This window comes from Physeter macrocephalus, chromosome 11, assembly GCF_002837175.3.
Source record: "Physeter macrocephalus isolate SW-GA chromosome 11, ASM283717v5, whole genome shotgun sequence".
NCBI classification, from domain to species: domain Eukaryota; kingdom Metazoa; phylum Chordata; class Mammalia; order Artiodactyla; family Physeteridae; genus Physeter; species Physeter macrocephalus.
Window position 1 is genome coordinate 136,553,276 of NC_041224.1, and position 22,833 is coordinate 136,576,108.

Here is a 22,833-nt window from a genome sequence, read left to right on the forward strand (position 1 = left end):
CCTCTGTTTTCAGTTCCCAAATGGCATGACACCCAAGCCCACACCTCCTGCCCATGGCCGGACTCCCGCTAACTGACTCTCTCATCCTTCTCCACCGTCACGGCCCCCGCCCTGGCTCAGGGGCCCACCACTGGCCACGGGCTCCCAGCGAGTCCTCCTGCCAGCACTGGCTCCCCTCTGCTTTCCCTCCTCACCGCGGTGCAGTGGTCTGTTTCATCCCAGGAAGACGTCTCCACCAGCCTCAGCGATGACGCGGATCACTCTGGATTCTGAGAGCACCACTACACATCTATCTGGGGTACCTCGTGTCCCCAGCTCCCCGAGGGTGGCAACCACGAGTTCCTCACGGTTAGCCTCCAGTGGACAGGGGAAATGTAGTCCGAGGCAGCTGCTTAGTAAGTGTTCAGTAACTGAGTGGAAGCGCTCTGGACCTACAGCTTATCTGCAGCGGCTGCTGGTTGTGAACTAGCCACGGGCGGGGTCCCGGCCACCTCCTTAGAAATCTCTGGGTTCTATGAGAGGTAAAAATGCCATAGGAGGCAACAGAGCTGGAGAGGCGCGGCTCCCAGAGAAGAGGGAACAGAGCCAGGGGCTGAGTCCTCAGTGGCTGCTGAGGAGAGCTGCACTCCCACCCCCCAGGCCATCAGCTCCTGAAGGGACAAGCTCGCAGGTGTCTGGACTCGGGTGTTCTCAAGCAAGCCCAACGTGGTGGTCCACAGCTTCCCTCCTCAAAGAAGTCACACCGAGTAAACTCATCATGCTTTCCGCTTGGCCAGTAGCTGCTTTCAGACTCTGTATTACATCTGTCATCTTTTTAACATTCCCAGTCCAGTGACCCAGGGAGAAGGTCTTTTTGCGGAGTCAACATTATTCTAGGTGTGAAATATAGGATACAGAAAGTGTCACCGACTTATGACAGGCTAGATAGAAAGTCAGTGGCACGTGAGGGCCGCCCGAGCCACCTTGCTGCCCTTGTGTTTCCACGTGTTGAGTTGCCGACAGCAACTCCATCTCTCTGTCCCCCAGGTGGGTGCATATCCTCAGTGACAAGAGGATATGAATGAGTTCTTGAAGGATGCTCCAGAAATAAGTGCGGAAAACATCGCTCTTTTACCATAATGCTTAGCAATCTAATCCTTATGTAAAATGTTTTCTGTGCTTTTTAACAGATAAGGAAAAAACTGGCCTGTTGAATGTTCCCCCAAAGAGAACAGTTATATAAAAACGGCAGTAATCACTCTGTTAGACAAACTGCCTGGTAAAGGAGTTGATATAAAATTAAGAACAACAACAACTTCAAGTTCACTTGGATAGGTTACTTGTCATTTGTGATTCACTTTAATTAAGAATAGGCCTTTCATCAAGGAGGTGCCTCTATCTATCCATCCAGAGGTTTAAAAACCCACCTTCCTTATAAAGATGCATAATACTACATATTACTTTAAATTTTATAAGATACGCATTAAGCAGAATTTTATACGTTGTCACGCATCTTTGTGAATAAGGTAAAAAAAAATTCCCATGACATTAAATTGTTTATGTGCTTACAAAACTTGCTTTAGCCTCACCTACCTCAATACTTTGCTCCCTTCCAAAGGTACCCTGGGATTACTGGAAGAGATTACAACTCAAGCTCTGAAGGCAGCAAATATCAGTACCTTCCCACCCACCACTCCCAACGGCCTCCCGACAGCAATACACAAGGATCTCCACACTGGGGCGGAGGCAGCACTGGCTCACAAGGTCTGCTCTCTTTTGGACCTTAGATGAACTCATAAAGTCACCAAGCCCTAAAAATGACATCCTTACTATGGTGACATCCAGATACAACGACAGGAAGAGAACATGCTTAGGCAGCACACAAAAAGGGATGGTAGCAGCGAATAAACTGCTTTTAACAATGGAATAAACTCTTTTTCAGCACTGTGCATTTTTGAGATGGCTCCTCTCAGAGTCATAGGGACCCATTCTGGTAAGTTAATGTCTGAAATTTTTCTCTGGAGAGCCTACCATGCCTGTCTGTCAAATGATTTTGATCCTCTCTGTTGAAGCCTGGGGTTTACTTGGTGTTTGCCACTCTGGGGGCAGCTTTTCTCAAAATAAGATCCTTCCCTGGGTGGACAGCAGGAATGAAGCACATCTGTACGTTAGCTACACTGATGTGTCAAGATTGCAGCCTCTGATTGTGGACTGAACACTCCTTCATCTCTACAAACGTATAAAAGGCAGAAGGGAATATATATAAAACATTTCCTCAGAGCTCTGGGATGGCCAGTTGTGGGATGCCTGGACGCAGGGAATAAGTACATTTCAGCGGTTAGATTACATAGAAGCATGTATAACCAGGAAACTTCACTTCAAAATCATTTCATTTTTTTCTGACTCTGGTAGGGAAACAGCATGATACTCTCTACAAGATCTGCCGATGACACTTTCAACTGAGAATCTCCCTTGGCCCATTTTCCCACGATGAAGGTGGAAGTGGTCCATCACCCGATAATAACTTACCCTTTCCAAAGACTTCAGGAGGTTTTGTCTCTCTTTGAGCTTCTGAATACTGATGACAATTTTGTGTCTTGCACCTTTGGTAACATTCTATAATGAAGTAAAAGTTATATTTAAAAACATATTTTTAAGCCTCAGCTTAGAGATTCTTGGAAGCTATTTAGTACTTTACTGTCTTCTTGGTTCCCACATGTGTGCAGACTAGTAAATATCCATTTGTCTCTCTCTTCAACATCCATCGCCATCAACCTCTTCTTACTAAATATTATAACTCCTCAATATCCATTATCATTGACCTCTTCTTACTAAATACTTTAACTCCATCTGGCTACACATTTGCCTGTGTCTTTTGGCTGTGGCCTTTAGGAGAATGAGAAATAGCCAATTATCCCATCCAGCATGAAATTTCTTCATAGTCTTAAAAGCTCACTTTTAGGTCATACACTCACTCCTTGGGTCCAGGTTTTATCATTTCGGTCCCTTCCAGTTTTCCTGAAGGTTCCAACCCCATACAGAGATACGCATTGCTTTCTCAAAGCTTTCCTATGTTTACCCATCTCGAGGAGACGTGAAATCCAGTGCAGTTCTCACCTGGTGTCAGACAACACAGGCTGGTTTTTGTCAGTTTGCAGCCCCTCTTGGTTCTCCATAAGGAAAACTAGAATAGAGAACCTAAACCTATATTTCAGTCATCACTTCAGATAGAGGATTAGGATTCACAGTTAGGATTATGGATTTTATCTTCTTAACTGTGCATCTGTGGTGAGCCCAGAAGGATTCAGTTAAACATTTGTTGACTAGAGAGACTGCAAATTTCCAAATAGAAGATTCTTTCTCAAATCAGGTCTCTAAGGTAAACTTCTGATGCCTCTCGCAAATATTCAGAAAATTTCTCTTAAAGATGGTATTGCCTTTGCTGAGGAAAATTAAAACTCAAATGATGAAGCACTGGGGGCATATTTCTGTTTAGCCTTGACTTTGGGTTCAAGTGAATTTTTACTCTGAAAAGTCTGTGCTGGCCTCTGGCTTTGCCCTCTGTGTCAATTATTTCTTGTTTTTTCTCAAGTCGAACAACTGATGACCGAGATTTTTTTCTCAACTCTGACCCAAACACAAGAATGCTCTTAGAAGAAGTTCTCATCAGTCCTGGGGATCTCAAGGAGTGATGGAGATAAAAAAGCAGTGGGAGAAGTGTTAGGAAGTTGAAATTAGGGCCTTTCATTCTCTGAGAATGTGCAGTGACTCTGGGCTTTGTCTTACAACTCAATACTGGTATTCAGCCAGGCCTGCAGAGGTTAACTGTGGATACTGAATATGCAGTGGGAAACCAGGATCTGCTGGGAGGTCTGTGTCCAGACCAGCCATGCCCCAAATGGTATAATCTCCTCTTCCTGCAGGGGAAATACTATTAGCCCATTCAGACCATTAATTCTCTCAAATCACCGCTCAAAGGAAACTGAGGTCAATTTGAAACATGCAAATAGCATTTTAAACAAGGGAAACAAAGACATTGGTCAGATCTATTTGCCCGAGCACAGCATGGTAGGAAACATGCTTAGTCTCAGGGGCTCTGCTGACTGGCCTGGGCTTCGGTATCCACAGAGGGAAGGAGGAACTTTGTCCTTTTATGGCACACAGAGGGGACTGACATCTGAGATCTGGGGTAATCCCATTCTCGATGGCTGTCCTATGTTATTTAGGGTGGTTAGCGGGAAATATTTTGTACAACTTTCTCCATTCCAACTAAGATCAGTCTGAATGTGTTTTTGGAAAAGTGTTGGGGAAGGTCTGAGACAGGAGCTGGTGCTTCTACTTCCTAACTACTAGAAGTCAGGTGATTTGTAACTGGACTGGACAATACACAGCCAATCTGTCATCCTCCAAACCAGCCCTGGCTGGGCAGACAGAGGGAGGGGCCCAGGAAAACAAAAGCAGGGACACGGACTCTTTGAGGTCTTGGTCAATGTTACTTCTTCTGATTCCCCCCTAGCATCCTAGAAGTGTGCACCTAGGTTATTTCTTTTTCATAACACTCCTCACCCTCATTTGCCCTGTGGTTACCTGTTCATCTTCCCATCTCCTACTGGACCCTGAAGGCAAGAACCCAGCCCTACTCACCATGGCATGCTGGCCAGCACCTGGCAGTTCCTAGAACAAGGCAAGCTACTAGGTGGGTACAGGTACGGGTTCAAACAAAGTCTGCCTTGGACTTGAATGTCAGATTCCACCCGGGGTACCTTCTCGGGGATAGCCAGCCAAGCACATACCTGGGCCTCCAGCTGGCACTCAGTGAGGGCCATCATCTCCTCGTAGGTCATCTGGGAGAAGAGCGCAGCATACTTGTGCAGACGGAGGCTTTTTAACCAGGCTGGAACATCTGTGGTGCGAGATGCACAGGAGATGGGGAGAGAAATTCAGAGGGAAAGAGAAGAGATGACAAGAGATGTGGGAAGAGAGAAAGGAAAAGAAGGTGGTGGTCAGAGAGAAAAAAACGAAAGAAAAAAAAAACCTTTATGTTACTACTTGTTTAATTTTGGCAGCAAATTACAGACTTAGAAGTCTTGATCTAGTTCTGATATTCCCACTGTTGGGATCCCTTACTCTTTACACCAGGGGGTGGCTAACTTGGGGTCCATGGGCTTCAGAGCATACAGCAATTCTCTAAAATTACATCCCAATTTGTGAATATATGGGTGCTTTTCTGGGCAGAGGGTCATCCACAGCTTCTATAAGATTCTCAAAGGGATTCATGACACCAAAAATGTAAGGGATTCACTGCTTTAGCCAGACTACTTCATTTTTGATTTCGAAAGAAATGACTTAGAACGTAAACTACATATGATGAGTCTTCATCCTCAAGATAATTTCTTTCTAGGTTTAGTGCAGATCCCCATATGTTGTTTCTGCCACTTCCACAGTGATAGGAAAAAATCCCGACAGCAGCACTTTCCCCATGGGTGGAGCTGCTATCATTCTTAGCCTGATCTTTCTTCTGACTTCCTATACCCCAGTGGGAATAAGAGCATCCTGGACTCCAAAACTACCACATAGTGTGTGTGTGTGTGTGTGTGTGTGTGTGTGTGTGTGTGTGTGTCTGCTGACCATTTCTCCTAGCTAAGTCATGTATCTGGATGTGTCTTTGACCTTCTCCTCGAATGTCAACCACATATCAGGACTTGAAAGTTCCAAGGATTGCCTAGACTATGGGATAATGGGAATTCCAAAGCACATCTGAAATAATTCCTACTTTGGGATTCTAGATTTAGGAAAATTAAACAGTACCCGTATTGAAAATCCACAGGAGAATTATTACCTTGCTAAATACAACCAAAACAAAGCACTTGCCCATGCTCTTTAAAGTCAGGGTTTTTGAGCTGATAGGATCTTTGAGAAGTCTCTAGAATCATCTTCCCTCACCCCAGCTCATTCTACAGATGGCAAAATTAAGTCATTAAATCTAGATCACAGGGCAAGTATGTGGTGAAATAGGGACTAGAGCCAGGTTGCCAGATTCCCAGATTTCTCCTACATTGTATCAACTTTTTGTAGAATGAGGACCAAATAGCCCCATCAGTGGGAAGGCTGAATAAACAGTGACTGTAAAGTCTTTGAAATGCTGAAGCATTGGATAAACGTTATTCATGCTTTCTATGAATTATTATCCATTACTAACCATGTTGATTGCAAGATTCTATCTATCGCTAAGTGCTTTATTCTGAGGTGCTGACAGAATCCACAAACACTACAAAATAAGTAGGAAACTTCTAATTTTTTAATGGTTAGAGTAGCTAACTGGGATTGATTAAAGAGGCCTGGCCTACTCTGATATCAGGCCCTGCCACCTGGGTGAACCCAACCTAGTTTTAGGGAATGTGGGTATGGGATGATCACCTGAAACCCAAAGATATAGCAGGGGAGAGTGGGCCTGGTGAGGTTACTTCTTGATTTGCAGTAATGTGAAGACCAAAGAGGAGGAATTTCTGGAGAAACAGAATTGGATAGCCAATGGCATTTTAAGAACAGACTCAGTAATCTCAGGCAAGAAATCACTTGACTCTGTGCTTGCAGGCCCTTCATTCTACTGCAACAAGTGGAGAGTCCTTCTGGGACCAATGTTAACCACAAGAGACAGGGCTTCCCCAGCCACATAGTACCAATCCTCACATCCTCCTCAACTCAAGCTGTGGTTTGATCAAGAGTTCAGGACATCCGCTTCCCTCTGGTGACATCCTGGAACTATTTGACCAGACTTGATTCTCTGTCATGCTTTTGTTGCTGTTAAAACAATGCTAATACTTCTACAGAGTGAGCAGCAAATAGAAATATCTCTGGCTTTTAGGCCACTGACATGTTACTGCTTTGTCACCAGGTTTCACGTTTGTTGTTTACATCTTTGAAAGGCCCCAAGTAGCTGCTCAGAAAACTCAGTGATCATGATTCAGAGAAGTCTGGGTAACCCAATGCCACGCTTGGGTACAATCTGTCATAAAAGAATATGGAGCAACTTCATGGGCTAAATTTTCACTGGGTGCCGTACAGCTTAATCATGCAAAATCCACTGATGCTAAAACAAATAGAATCCCGAGCTACTAAATCATGATGCAAACTGGGTGCTTTATAAGCCAAGGCGACAATACGGTGTTTTAAGAGTCGGGGAGAGTGGGGTGCAAATCTTGGCTTGGCAAGTCTCAGTCCAATCAGTACTCATTCCTTTCTATAAAAGTATTTTGACAACTAGAATTTCCCCGGTTAGAGGGATGAAGAGCCTGCCTCACTCGTTTAATCAAAATGTAGGTCACTGGGAGTCGTTTCCCCAGAAAAGGTTCCTACACAGCTTCAGAACATGGTGAGTTAGGCCTTCCTGAAGAGTTATTTCTGGCTATGTTCCGGGGAAATGCAAGCTCTTCTTGGCCATATGTGCCTTGGGTAGGCATGTTGAACCTGCTCCTAGAGGGTCAGTTCCTAGCTCAGTGCCAGGTGCCATCTCCTCCTGCAACGTGAACTGATGAACAAAGAAGAGGAAATCCCAGTTCTTAAGAACGTAGTTTACTAACCTTTCACCCCCTGGTTGGCGGTGAGGCACCTTCCTTTGCCAGGGATTAAAACAAAACTCCATTAAGAGGGAAACACACCAGAGAACTGAGTGCCTTGACCATTTCACTCCTCTGAAGCCTGGAACTCCAATGACTTGGAGGCTAGATTCTGTAAGATGTTGGCCAGGGACAAATTCTAACTAAAAGCTCAGTTCCTTTCCCATGGTCCAGATACTACATGGTTGGATGCAAAGCTGAGAACCAGCTAACATAACCTCAGGCCTATGGTTGGAAGACACAGACCAACAGGGGTGTTTCCTGGAGTGGCTGATACGTGATTGAAAGCATGCAAGCCGCCTGGGCTCCTGCCTCTGGCTGGTACACAGCCATTTAACCTCATCTAGGCTGTTTCTGATGGACATGTCAATGGAGGTCCCAGACTAGAAAGTTATTCTCTTATGCAGTGTGAGAAAGATAAAGATGATTTTACTACATGCTGGAACTGACTTCCTTGCCAAGTGTGGGAATCCTGATATTTGCTCACTCAACATTTATTGAATGCCTATTATGGGGGCTAGGCATGTCCCTGCCATCAAGGAATTTTTAATACAAAAAAACAGGTAACTCACAAAAAAATTATAAAAGTTGCAGGACAAGTGCTAAGTCTACTCAAAGTTCTGCGGTGGGGGGGGATGGGCACAGAACAATGGGCATTTGGGTTTGCCTTGGGGACTGGGATAGCTTCACAGTAGCATTGGTCCTGGAGTCACTGGGCAGATCATAATGAGGGAGCCATCTCAGGAAGCAGGAGCAGTGCATAAGCAAAGCAGAGATGCAAAAGAGCATTCCAGGCCAAGCAAAGGCTTGGGTGAATTCTAGAGAAGAGCTTAGACATAAGACGGGACAAATAGGCAAGGGTCAGATGATTGGGATTTCTAATGCCGAACCAAGGAGACTCAACCTTGGCTTGGGTGATGAGAAACTGTTGAAATCTGAGCAGTAGAGGCACAATCAGATGAGTATGTAAGAATGATGATGGCTGTCGATGTAAAGGCTGGGCTGGATGAAGTGGGAGTGGAGGCCAGGAGATGAATCCAAGCTCGGGAGGGCAGTGGCAGAGGAGAAGGAAAGTATGTAAATCCACAGCACTTGAAGATTAAGGAAGTACAGGGAATAAGGGAGAGAAAGGAGCCTAAAATGGTTCCTCTGAGTAGGTTTGGTAGGAAAGTACAGGGGAGCATCAGATTTGGGGTGAGAGGAGAGAGATGGTGAACTCCACTTTAGGTCAGCTGAGTGTCATCACCTTTGAGCCATCCAGGTGGAGAAGTCAACTGGTCAAGACCTCTGAAGAGGGGGCTGAGCTGGAGAACCACTTTCCTTGTCAGTAGCACATGGTAGTTGTTTTAGCCACGGAAGTGGGTGAGATTACTCAGGGAAGAGGGGAGAGCCAAGGTGGAGCCCTGGGAGCACCAGGCTTTTAGGGGAAGGTGAGGGAAGAGAAGCCCATGAAGGAAACTGACAAGGGCAAAGGGTAGGAAGTTTCTGGGAGAAAGCAGCACCATCCATGTGTGGACGGTGGGCTGCCATGCCACAGTGTCCATCCTTATGAAGCTCCTCTACATCTTGCTGCAGTCCACGGTGGTTTACCTTCTCATGGGCGTTTTTGATAATAGTGCTTCACCCACCTTTTATACGCTAGTATGTCTACCTGTTGGTCTTTACCAATGGGTCAAGTTTCCAATTACGTTTTCTATTTACCTTTTAGAGTTTGGATAAATCAACCACCGAGAGGCTTTGTGGTGCATATTACAGCTCACACAGAAGCTGGGCTCCAGTTAGAACTTGGGCTGCTTTGCTCAAATGCCTGTTGCTGGAATGGCTGCAAATATCATTCAGGTCAACAGGCCATGCAGCACCTGCCCCACAAACAAGGAGGCCCCACAAGAGAGAAAGATGGAACCAATGTTGCAGAAGAGCTCAATAAGGGGAGCAATGTGAAGGGTAGGGAGTACGGCATCCCTGGAAGACAGAACCATGAACAGCCACCTTTCCCACAAGAGGCTTCACTGTGGTGGTCCTGGTACCTGCAAATGGAAGAGCAACTCCCATTCGCCACGGAGAGCCAGGCTAATCTCAAACAACTCCTTCTCTCTCTCCAAGACACGACTGCATCCTTGGTCTCTGAGGGAGAAGAGCCAACGTAGGAGCAAGAAGGGACTAACTCTTCAGGGCTGAAGCAAGAAGGAAAACATGTCTTTCGAAAATGAAGAAGTCTAGCAGCACCATTAAGATAACTGAAGCCTGTCTATTTTTGGCCAGAGCGGAATGAACAGCCCCATTCTGTACCAGCCTATGAGCAAAAAAAAGAAGGTGCCTTGGTCTCGGGTCCCTGTGGAGCTGGAGTGGGCTCCGCCATCCCGGGACGTGTCCATGGTGGCCTCCGGCTTCCACGCTTCTGGGGAGCATGTGTGGGTCTTGGAAGGCACAGAGATGGTTGAGTTTGGGTCAGATACCCTCTTTGAAGTGTCTGATACAAACAGAAGGACTAAATTTCTCCCAGTTTCCATCGGCTATGACACCCGTAAGTGGTGTTCTACTCTTAGCCTGCTTTGTGTCAACAGCAGCTGGGTTCCACATTGACAGCTGTCCTTAAAGCACTTTAGCTGAAGACACACACTTTGTAAGAAATAGCAGCTGTAAGTCTCACGACCTTTTCAAAGATATCAGGGCCTCTCAGCCTATCTGAAAAGAGGGAGCATAAGTCTGAGCCCATTAGGACCTATCCACACAGGTCGTATGTTGGCATTTGGGAATAAAGAAAGTGAAGTCAGTTTACTAAATCCTGGCCTTTAAGTTAGATGAATTCGAGACAGCATCTAGAAAGTCAGCATTCAGAAAATAGTAACTTGTTCCCACGACAGCCATGCTGAAAAGTGTCCCAGCCACACAAGGGGCTGTGTCACTCCCTTTCCATCACTCACATCCTTATGACCCTCAGAAATGCTGTATTCACAACCTTTCTTACAAAGGTTTCTGATGGGTTCCTTTGTCTTACAAAAATAACACTTCTCAATAGTTTTTTTTCCCTCATCTCATTCTAAGACAGGCAGAAGTTCAAAGGTCTACAACTCAAAACCCCAAACCAGCTATTTCAGAATAGGCAATATATTTCCTTTGCTATGGAGATAAAAAGTTTACATAAGTTTCATCTAAGAAAGACTCTTTAGAAAAGAAAACCTGAGCCTATTTTCGTGGTTCCCTCCGCTCTTAATCGCTATGTTTCTGTCAAGGTTACTGGGCCCAAAGGTTTCTTTTTTACCTTTATCATGTCTATATGCAAACAATGTAAGTTTAAATTACCCCTATATTTTTATACTAACATAGTACCATACCTCATAAGTATACCAGCCAATGTTAATTCATAATGGTGAGGCTGAAGCTCATCTCAAGAGAAACAGACCCCACCCCCCATCTCTACCCCTCTCACACCGACAACTGCAAAGAGAAAATCATGGAGCTTCTCAGTCTTAGGAGACTAAATCTATGGGCCTTACTGGCCAGAAGTCTAGTGAATTCCCCACATGAACTTCACCACAGGGAGGCAGAATGCTTACTGAGCAGGTGAGGAGGGGAGCCAGGGCTCTTAGGGAGGCTGAGCCAGGGGAGAGCATGGTGCACTGTGGGCCTGGCTGGCGCGCCTCCACTGGAATCTTCTACAGGTGCCCACGCTCAGCCTGCCGCACGCTGTCCTCCCAGTCTGTTTCTTTTCCAATTTGCTGTCGATGACATCATGGGCTACCCAGATGTCCCAGGCAAAAAGTTGGGCATCGTCCTAAATTCCTCCTGCTCCATCCCTGTCTACGTTCAATCAGTGCAATTCAATTCAGAGCTCTCTCAGGTCTATCTTACGAAGACCCCACGAACACACTACCTTGTCTCCTTTGTTCGGCTTGGTCCAAATTCATTTTCCTCCTCAGGTACTGAAACATCCCCCACCGCCCAGCTGGCCTCCAAATCCAGAATCCCCTGCCCTTCCCCTACTTTGATATGTCTCCCACTCTTCTGTTCAGGTCCTATTTCTAATATGTAAATCTAAGCAGGTCATTTCTGCTGCTAAATTCCTTCCATGTCAGGATAAAAGCTCCAGTCTTTTGCAATGCCTAGCATCTGGCTCTTCCCTCTCCAGACATTGTTCCCGTGTGCCCCTAACACACAAGCCATCGGATGATGCACTTGGTCAAGCTGTCTCATAACCATGCTTTCACGAATAACATTCCCTCTGCATAGAATGCCCTTCCCTCACCATATATATTTGGCTAATTTGTAATCCTGCTCCGAGCTGAAGCTCCAGGCCTCTCCCGCTCCAGGAACTTCCCTTGACTTCCCTCCACTTTGAATTAGGGCCCTCCTTGCTGCCTGCCTCGACCCAGGGCAAGTCTCTGAGATATTTTCACAGATGTGCACATGCATCAGGTCTCTGTTTGTTGCTCACATGATAGCGAGTCCCTTGAGGCAGGCACCATCTCCTTCACCTCTGTCTCCCCAATAACCAGTCCAAAGCCTCTCTCAGCAAGCGCTCAAGAAAGGCAGCTGACTTGCTGAGGACAAAAATGAAACCTGTTAATCAGTCTTTCTTCCCTCATCTCTGTTCCCATAGAACAGCCATATCACTCATGAACAGCCCTTGCCTTCGGATAAGTCTTAGGTGTTGGGTTTATACAAAATTTCTGAAGACGTGATGCTAATAGGAGGGGCAAATGTACTTCTCCCACCAATGAAATTCTGTTCTCTATTTTCTTTTCCTTTCAGGAATTTATGGGAATGTCATTTTTTCCCCTCTTGGCCACCTGGAGGCTTTGTATGAGCAAAGGGGTAAGAGAGCACATCTACTCATGTGATATGGAGGGGGAGAAGAATATAATTGAGTGTCAACTCAGAAGCAAGAATCTTTCCCCTGGGATAAGTCACAGTGAAGCTTTTGCAAGGAACAAGGACAACTGAATTTAGAAACCACAATCAGCCTTATTCAGTCCAAACATGTATAAACAGTAGCCTCCACAGGGCATGTTGAAGGGGAAACTTCCATATTACCATTCAGTGTCCCATTTCTGTTCATTAATTTCTAGTTGAGTAGCTGATCCCATGCTTCCCTGAGCCTGAGATATTAGTTTGAGATCCCTACTGCCAGGGACATCCACTCCGTGCTTCAGAGCTGACTTAAACCTTCAGGATGTGTGTTTACTATAAAAGGAAAAACAAAGCAAAGCAGGCAGATGATGTTAATCCTCTGAGAGCAGGAGCTGGTCTACTTGGGAGAGAACTTAGTGACAATCCCTGGCAGGGAACGCTGACACCAAGACAAAAAGAGGGAGAGATGGATGTTTGTGAAAAATAAAAAGGGCAAGAATGCTGGGCTGTGAGCTTTATTTCCCACTCTGGACCCAAGAGGCACATTCCTAAGGGACGATGTGTAGCCAAACCTGGCTCATCTGTCTGGATGAAAAGGAAGCCTCGGATGAACACAGCGTTTCGGCAGAGTACGCACAGCTGCTGTCAAGAAAGATGAATTCACACTAAATTAAGCTCAATTACGGGAATTTGTATTCTTTTCCCTAGGTGTGGGGTGAGGGCTGACATGCATCCCCTGGCGATTTGGAACTCCTCCAAATTCTACTACAGATTCCTTGTTGTTCTCGTAAACTGGGTGTCTAAAAAGTAGGAAAATAGCAATTAGATGATGGCATCCTGAGGTGGACCAGAAAGTAGCTTTAAAAGGCTGACACTCCTGCCAAAGCGCCAGGTCACAGAAAGGAAGAGACATGGATCCAAGAGGAAGGGCTAGCTCTCTTTAAAAGCACTTCATTTGATTTCAGATTTCATTTCTCAGAAAAATACAAATTAATTTGGAAATTTAAACCGGTGTCTGCTCTTGGACAGGGGAATCGGATGACACACTCTTAGGACAGGCTTGTTAAGGGTTGCTTCTGCGTTCTCCTGGGAGGCCATCCTGAGCAGCGCTTGATGGTGGGAGTCCTCAGCGGTGGCCTTCGAGGGAAGCTGTTGCCAGGTGCAGCGGGGGAGGGGCATTCGTGTGGCATAAACACTGGCCCCGACACTCTGGAATGATGCTGTTTTCAGGTGTGGATGTTTCTACGGCTTGACCTACGAGCTGAACTGCAAATATACTTTTCCCACACATAGAACCCTCATCGTCTATTATGTTCCTTCCTTCAGGTAGGTTTTGCCATTTAATTCACTAAGGACTGGATACGTTGGGAGAAGGCCCATTCAATAGGTCAGCAGAAGGTGGATATACACAGAAGAGGGTCCTCTGTCACCAAAGAGCCTGTTTTCTGACCACATGCCTTGGGCCTATAAAGAAAATCTTGGCTATCAGATCTTATCTGCATCATTTTCAGATCGAAGACGCTCTGAGGGGACAATTCTCACCAATTCTAAAAGAAGGAATCGAAGAAGCTGATATATGGGATGTTCCTTGAACTTTGGAATATTTTGGCTTTTACTCTTAAACAGGGATAGGACATTTATTCCATTTTTCTCTCATTCATTTCTCTTTAAAAGCCTGCTCTCATTACTCATTTCTCACCTCGAAAGGCCAGCATGCAATGAACACACATTTACCTGCTTTGGGAGAATGTCTAAGGTATACAGAGGGCTTCACAACCAAAAACAAAGAAAGGAAACCAAGAAAAGAAAGCAAAAGGAAAAAAAGAAAGAAAAGATAACGAAGCTCCTATAAGCCGACAGCAGACCCAGCATTCCTCTGGGCGAGGCCTGTGTCCTGGAGAACAACAGGCTTCCTGCAAGACCCTCCAAGCCCTTCAGCGTAAAGGCCAGGCCTCCTTCCCACAGTTACCGATTAGAACCGCCCGTAGCTTTCTTGGAAACCATCTGTCCAGACACTCCACTTGTCCAGATGCTCCACTTCACTCGGCAAGAAGCTAGTCCTGAGTAACCATGGCTTCTACCCCTCTTGGGCCAAGCATGGCTGAGCCTCCCCGGCTATCCATCCCCCGGGGCTCAGCTGCTTGAACACAGAACCACGTAGCATAAACTCAAAAATGGGTTTTGGTAGGTCTCCAAAATTATGACACATTTCCCCAAGAACTGTGAAAGAGAAAGAAAAGAGGACACACATCCCCACCGTGCCAAAAGGAGCCATTGTTTTTGCTGCCTGTTAAACACCTTTAATGACCCATTTGTATCACCAGAGAGAGGAAAACAGCAAGATGTGTCCCACCCGCTCTGGGCACTCAGCACAGTATCCACCACAGATTGCGGTGGGATGGGAGGAGGCTGGCCTGAGCAGCTGGGAGGGAGGAAGGCTCCAGGGAAGTGTCTCTGTGTCAGATTCATGTTCCCTGGTGGACAAGCTCCATTTTTCAGCCTGGCGCTCACTTACAGCCAGCACCTGGGCAATGGCGGGCATCTCCCTGTGCCACGCTTCAGTGGTGGGGAGGAAACTCAGTACACAGCCTCCTACGTCAACACTAGTTCTTCTCAAGGGTACGATCAGAAACAGCACAACCTCAGGACTATGCACGCCAGCAACGAGGGCACCCTCAGAGCCTCCCCTCAGCATCGTAGTCCCAGGAGCACGACTAGCTCTTGTTTCTCCATCTAAAATTGTTATTAGTGTGTGTCTGATGAGCATCTTTCCCTAAGGGCTTCCCAGCCCTTGAACAACTTGCATCTAAAAATACAGAATGTGCGTATCCTCTCTGAACCTACCATGGGTAATTTGGAAATCTCTATCTCCCGATGAGTATCTTTTAGAAGAGGAGAGATTTACAGGGCAATGTAGGAACATTTATCTATGCTGCACAGAAGGCCTTTATCACCTGTAGGCAAATCTGTTATCAGGCTTAAAACACTGTCAGAGACTCTCAGTGGTATTTTTTTCATGTCCCTTAAACAGATGCAGAGAAAAAGGGTTTGCAAGCTTCTTTGGATATCAAAGGAAAAGGGAGAGAGGAAAGAAAGCAACACTACGATTTTACACTAAGAGAGATTTGAAAAAAGATCCTGTGGTTGGTTTTGCTAAATTACTGACGGTTCCCTGGCCAAAGCAGTGAGGTAGAAGGCTGGAGCAGCTCAGCATCTTTACAAACAGGGCAGACGGGGGAACGAGGAACGACGTGCAAACAGTAGATGCTATCACCGCCAGCTGTGACACATTTAATCGTCTGCAAGTCACTGCATTCAGAAAAAAAGAGGGTGTTGACCTCTCTTGCTCTTCCCAGGTTTTGGCAAGAAGCCCTGGCAGGGGAATCCAAGCCCTTTCCTCCACAGTCAACTCCATCAGCCTGGGGAGGGGCGGGCTCCTTCCTCCTCGCTGCCTACCTCTCTTCTCACCCTCCTGATTCCAAATAAAGGGATGGACTCTGTCGCCAGTGGTAGTCACTCACCTTTCATACCACTACCTTCTTCTTGGAATGTGTTACGAGCAGTGGTCTGATCTTCTAAGTGTTCACTCCCACCACTTCCTGAAGAGGCTACACTGCTTTGTGGTGACAGGGGGGCATGATCGGATGGGAGGCACTGGGGTCCTCTAGCTCGTAAGTCCTCATGAGACATCCATCCATGTCCTAGAGGCTGGTTTGGCACATTCATGGGTGGGGTAAGGGACACAGATCGTTTCAAAGGGCTGTGGTGTGCCTGGCCTGAGAGAACTGGAAAAAAAAAATAAAATGAAATAGGTTATTCCCCCCGCTTTAGCCTGGGCCGCAGAAGAACCCACAGTACCTCTTCACCCTGAGAGATGGCGCTGTCTCATTACTGCATCAGTGGGCACGGGGTGGCCCTTCCCTTCGGGGTGATTAAAAAGGATGCTGTCTGTACCTCTGGGTGGGTTGGGCTTCTCCAGGGAGGCTACATCTATAGTGCCCAGACCTGTGCTTTTGTGGGTTGGGATCTGGGTTTAGTTCCAACTCTAGAAATCAGGATTTGGAGTAGTAGCCCCATAAATCAGGTGAGGCTTGACAGCCTGGCTAAGTGGCCATCTGCCAAGACTGAAAAGAACATGTCCTGGATAATTTTTTTTGCAGGGGAGGAAACACACAAAACCCGACATTACCCATGTCATTAAGGGTGGACTTCTGGAAGGGCAGGCAGGCCGGTCATCAGAGTTGGGGATCTTTGCTGGGCTGAGCTAGACGAAGTGGACTAGTCCTTCCCACCAGGAATCGGGGGAACCATCACCTCTGAAGGGGGGTGCAGGCTCAGCGAGGGGCCCAACACTACCAGGGGTACGGGACACAGCAGCTGTGCGTGAAAGGGCCGATTCTTTCTCTTGGCTTCGCAGGTTAATGCCAAACTTTATATTGAAAACACTTCCAGGTAACAAGGCGTTCATTCAGAAGCCAGTGGGGTGCTCTCAGTAAGCCAGGAATGGTTTCTACCAGCGTGCTCAGCCCTTCCGTGCAGTGGGCAACGTCTGTGTAGCCCCCATTTTTAATTTCTTTTCCAGAAAACCAGGAAAAAGCAACAACTCACATATAACTAGCCAAATTAAATTGAGGTCATTCAAGGGAGGGATTTAACCAAAATCAACGCCGAGGGAGCCGACGTTACACTTGGTTGGTTTTTCTGGGCGTGTAAAGTGACTGCCTTACAAAATAAGTCTATTCATAACTTTCTCTCTGCGCTGGCTACTGACAGGTCCAGTTTATTTTGACTGCTGCAGTGTTAACATGGAATTGAGCCCCATGCATTTTTAAACATTTTTCAGGGAAGCCATTAAGTTCCATCTCAGGCTCTATCCCCTCCAATGAGGTATTTACTCTCCCAAGTCCAGACTAGCAATGCTTTGCTGGCGTTCATCTTTGTGCGTTCTTTAGTCAGCAGACCTGACATCCCAATGTAAGAAGTTCTGCTTTCTGTTAAACCGCCTTCTGGTGGGGCAGCACCCACATAGAGACCTGAACAGCAGGCTCCCTTGCCACCCACTTAAAAAGATAAAGACCAGAGCCAAAAGTCTGAGTGTTTGCAAAAAGTGTGTTTGGGGCAGTAGAGGTGAGGGCAGGCTGCTCATCATGGTCGGCTGGCATTAACCAGGCCCCGAGAGCCATGGGGCTCACACCTCTGCTGTCAGTGTTTCCGTTTGGCTTCATGTGGCCAGAAGGGTAGTCTTGTGTGTGAAAGAGGGACAATCAGAAGGGCTAGAAACTTCCTTATTAACAAAAATGGGAGGGAAAAAGGGAGCTGCCGAGTTTAGTATCCGTAACCTGAGAAATTTCTAATTTGGGTCGATTCTATCAAAGGCAAGGAATTATCATCTAACTTCAAAATATGCAAAGGGAACACTGTTAAAAATTTTTTTGGATCCTAACAGGCTGAAACAGCTTGCATTTCCACTAAACAGACTATGGAAGAAACTATTTAAAAAGGCTCCCTGGAAAATGCATTGCTACCTGGTTGGATCCGAATTAGCAAGAGAAAAAGAAAAAGAAAAAAGAAAAAGCAGAAAAAGAAAAAGGAAGCAGCAGCAAAAATGAAGAGAGAAGCCAATAGGAAGAAAAGCCAGACATCCAGAAAATTCATTTCATGCCTGTCTAAGTATTTATACAAAATTGGGCAGACTTGTTCAGGGCTGCCCCAAGTGCTGGGACTTTCCAGCTTAGATGTCTTTGCTTCCTGGTACCTCTGCAACCATTTCAGAATATCTGGTGGATGCTCTGAATGGTGCCAGCCAGGTGTGCCCAGAGTGGAAACGGGGGCTCCTCTTCACAGCCAGGATTAGAGTGAGCCCGAAACCATAAAAACAGGTCTTGCCAAAGACAGACACACAGCTCAGAGCTGCCGGAACCCTTAGCATTCCACCTGGTTAGAGGCTATAACTGAATCCATAACCACGAGGGGTAACACTGTTAAGAGAGTCCCCGTTTTTGGATGTGGAGAACAATACCACACACAGGTTGCAGGTGAATTCTGTTATTAGATGAAGCCAATTTGCTTCTTTGCACCGAAAGTTTTCTTAAAATCCATGCTACCTGGACTTGAGCATATGGGGAGGGGGAAGGGTAAGCTGTGACGAAGTGAGAGAGTGGCAGGGACATATATGCACTACCAAATGTAAATTAGATAGCTAGTGGGAAGCTGCTGAATAGCACAGGGAGATCACCTCTGTGCTTTGTGACCACGAGAGGGGTGGGATAGGGAGGGTGGGAGGGAGGGAGACGCAAGAGGGAAGAGATATGGCAACATATGTATATGTATAACTGATTCACTTTGTTGTAAAGGAGAAACTAACACACCATTGTAAAACAGTTATACTCCAATAAAGATGTATAAAAAAAAAAAAAGAAGAAGAATAGTAGCCTCCTCATAGGGTTGTTATGAGAAGTAGATTAAATAATGAATGAAAAATATTTAGCATGATTCCCATCACACGAATAGTATTCAGTGAATGTAAGCTGTTATAAAAAAAAAAAAAATCCATGCTACCTCCCCACTGATGGGTGTCCTTGGGGAGGCTGTCAGTGTCCAAGGAATCTACTAAATGTTTACCTAACTTCCCAGGACTTATAGGGATTTGTTCATAGAAACCTACACCCATTTCTTCATATACCCCTGAGCTTGACTCAAGCTACAGGGATTATGGCACGAACTTGGTTGGTCTCGGCCTCCAATAAAAATCAATTATACCTGAGGTACCAGGACCTTTTCCCAGGGACTTTCTACCTAAGGCCCCACCCTGTCTGTATCATAAAGATTCCCACAGCTGGCACCAAACTCAGAAATGTACCCTTAGGAGCGAACCTGCCATAGCAACCAAGCACAATGCCTCTCGCTAAGCTTCTGGTTTGGTTTGCAGAGAGGGCCGTGGATTGAGAGCCAGCGGGGGCCCACACTTACATGAAAGCCAAGTTGTGCGGGGCAAACACCTCCCTTCTCCAAAGGGAACTGAGGCCTGGAGGCAATACAGGCTCACCTTCCTGTGGGAAGGAGACTGGAGCAGGTGACAGGTCACCTGCCAACAGGGCCACGTTGGGGAAAGACAAATCTTCAGGTAGAGGTAATGGTGACCGCGGAGCCGAATTTGGTATTACTTCAGGTGCTGGAGTACTTTGTTTGGCATAAAATAGCAGAGGAAAGAATAAACACCATGGACAGAAAGAGTGTGAGAAAACAGGCCACACAGTGGTGGAATGAATGAGGTGGCCCGGGGCAAAGGGTGGATGGCTGTCCCATGGCTCCTTTTTCTTTTCAACTGAAAGAACTCATCTGAATTGGTGGTAAATAGAGGAAGAATGGATATCCAGGCAAAAATAAATAAATAAAATTCCTTTCCCTATGAGTAGGGAGGGGAGAGCAGTGAAGTCAGGCTTCTGAGAAGCTCTTCACGCTGTGTTAGCTGCCCCAGAATAACTCTAGCTAGAGGCAGACCTTTTGAATGTTCTCGCTTGCTGACTGCTGCACGCCAGACAACAGCAGCGATCCATTCAGACTTAAGCTGCCCCAGAGTAATATTCAAATGATGCAGAATTAAGCACACCTTGAAAAAAAATCTCACTATTGATTAGAAGTTGGCAAGTTCCAGCTGAACCGAGGTCCTGAATTTTGTGACTTTATAATAATGAGCATTGGAGGGACAGCACATTTCAGGGGGGATTCATTCTAACAATTGCCCAGGGGGGCAAAATTGTGACTCTTGCTCTTGAAAAAACTGAAGCTAAAACTTAATACCGTGTAGAGTATAGAGCCCGTATCGCTTATATTTTTAGGAATAGGAAATCTCAGGTATGTACACATATATATGTATGTATGTATGTATGTGTACATATGACAGTAGAGTTCTATAATAGTTGGAACATTTATAACTTCAAGTGAACTAAAAATAAATAATAAATATTGAGCAAGTCTAGTTGAAATATGGGAAAAGCAGCTAAAAATAATCTTGCTTCCGCAGTGGAGCAGTATGATGTGAGGACAGAGGGTCTTATAATCTGGCAATAAACTCTGCCATACCATTCGGGGCCAGCCGCCGTCTCTGACCTCCTTTAACCTTATGATTTCTTTTTCATCTCCAAGCATCTTTCATGAGACTACTTTCAGCACATTTTTTGGGGAAAATACGATACCTGGCGCTGGGTTCTGTTCTTTTAAGTATTTTCTTGAAAGCCTGGAAATCAGATTTCTTTCCCCTTCCCTTTGACCAAACTTGACTTTGCCTTGATTTTTAGCTATTGAAAGAAGTTTCAGGAAAAGACTTTTCAAGATAGACTCTTTTAAGAAAATTAGGTATAACTACTTCTCCTGCCTTCTAATATGACAAGTAATGGGTTTTGTGGAAAGAGGAAGGTTTGGGATACGGGCCCAGCTATTTCCTTGGTCCACTGTTGGTTAAGAATTGTACCCCACTGTCAATGAGTGAAGTGATCCTCATACACAAACAGTTCGGACGACTGAAGCTCAGCTCTTACACTGAAACTTTATCCTAACAAACGGTAATGGAGATCTTTCAAAGATACATTGCATACTTCTCTGTTCTCCTTAAATTTATACAGTGAATGCAAGTAATGCTTTAAAATTAGTATTATGAGCATAGATTAATAACATTTCAGAGCTGCAAGGCCCTGAAAGGCAATGTAATCCAATAATCCCTATGTTGTGAGCTGGGGGCCCCTGGGTAGTGGAAGGACCTGGGAATCCCTACGTGCACCGGTTAGTAGATGAGTTGCTGTGCTATACGTGGTTTTTATACGTATGTAGAGAGTATTAAAATTAACGAAATATAAATTCATTTCTATTTGCTGAATTCATAGCTCTTTCTGTCATTTTTTTCATCATCAGATTTGAAGTACAATTATTGTTTTACGGGGATCCCAGTTTTTTGTTAAAAACTGAGGCTCAAACTCAATAAATGACAGAGATGACTGCTATTCTCTGCTGTGTTTGCTGAGTTCCACGGGCACCTAGTGGCCTCGGGAACTCGTATGCTTAAAGTCCTCTGGTGCCTTTCACAGTTACACTACCTCCTCAAGTTCACTCCACCACCAGGTCTCATTGCTACCACTGTGAGTTTCCACCTACCTCCAGGCTCAGCATTTTGCCCTGGAGTCTAGAATCTAGACTGCTGAAACTGATTTCCTTTTGAATAAGGGCATTAAGTACACCCATGCTCCTACTGTCATTCTCTTTCATCAAACCCAATAACCTGTCTTCTCAGCCCAAGGTTGGGCTCTGCAGCCTCATCAGGCCCTCATGAGTTCAGCCACATAGACATGATTTGCAATTTCACTCTTCTTTCTTCCTAAGCCAGTCTCTCCATTTCTAATTCAAGAAGTTGGCCTTCACAGAAAAACTTAATGCTTTGTTAATTTTTCAAATTCTAGACGCTCATGTGACAGAACTCAATCTAATTGCTAGTATGACTAAACTTTACAAAAACAACTCATTCTAACTTAGGGATTTTAAAAAGTAGAATGAGGAAATCAAACATGTGCATATTATTTTAAAATATTAACTTGGAATTTCTTTCCTGAATGAAAAGGTCCAGGTCAGTTCCCTACTCGGGTGATACATGTTACGTGTGTCAACAGGCTATGAAAAAGCACGGGGAATATTCTACTTACGTGTTGCTAATGGTGTACTTTAACAATATTTTCTAGACCTACTCCCAAAAGAAATTCAGAAGTATCAGTAGAACCTTTGCTGAATACACGAATTTGAGAGTTTTGCTGCAGGAGGTGGTTTGATACTTGTCAAGTTTAAAGGAGAAAAAGCTCAAGCCATTGCCAGCTATAAAATAGCTATGGCTATTGTTTCAGAGTTACTGGGGAGAATGTTTCTGTTCATTCCCTTAGTTTAGGCCTGCTTAACAGGCATCTTTCGGGTGCCATCCCAAGAGTTTCTTCTGAGAACACTGATTTCAGAGCATCTAAGGAACTGTTACTGAAGGCTTTCCATTTTCAAAGAGTAGAGTTCTGCTAACACCACTTGTATGCATAATTCTAGGCATTTGCTTTTTAAAAAAGCCAACATCTTTGAGTAAGGCTCAGTGGTGAAACGACATTAGACCCTGGATTCCTCTTCTTTAGTTGGTTTTGTGGTGCCACAACCAGTAATCTGAGGCCCTGTGGTGGGAATCTTTGGGGAAGAAAAGATTAATAGTGCTGCAAGAATACATTCAGAAACAAAAACAAAACTTGGGTATTTAATCAGTGACATCATGCACAAAAAAGACAACACCAGTCACATTCATGGCCAAGAAGAGATTTGTGTCGGGGGTTGGAGGGGGAAGGGAGTATTAATTATTACGGTTAAAATTAAC

At 45.3% G+C, this 22,833-nt stretch overlaps 1 protein-coding gene across 7 annotated transcripts in view; it reads right to left on the reverse strand.

Moving 5' to 3' along the window:
• SAMD4A (sterile alpha motif domain containing 4A) overlaps positions 1–22,833 on the reverse strand; it is a 105,137-nt gene that overhangs the window by 18,984 nt on the left and 63,320 nt on the right. For 6 of the 7 annotated variants that reach the window (XM_055088441.1, XM_028495903.2, XM_028495900.2 and 3 more), the window contains 3 exons: positions 15,968–16,231; positions 4,773–4,882; positions 2,509–2,595 (listed from right to left, as the gene is read on the reverse strand). In XM_055088441.1, coding sequence (XP_054944416.1) covers positions 2,509–2,595; positions 4,773–4,882; positions 15,968–16,231 — 461 coding nt within the window. The remainder of the gene's footprint in view (positions 1–2,508; positions 2,596–4,772; positions 4,883–15,967; positions 16,232–22,833) is intronic. The other variant, XM_028495905.2, reaches the window with a different exon arrangement.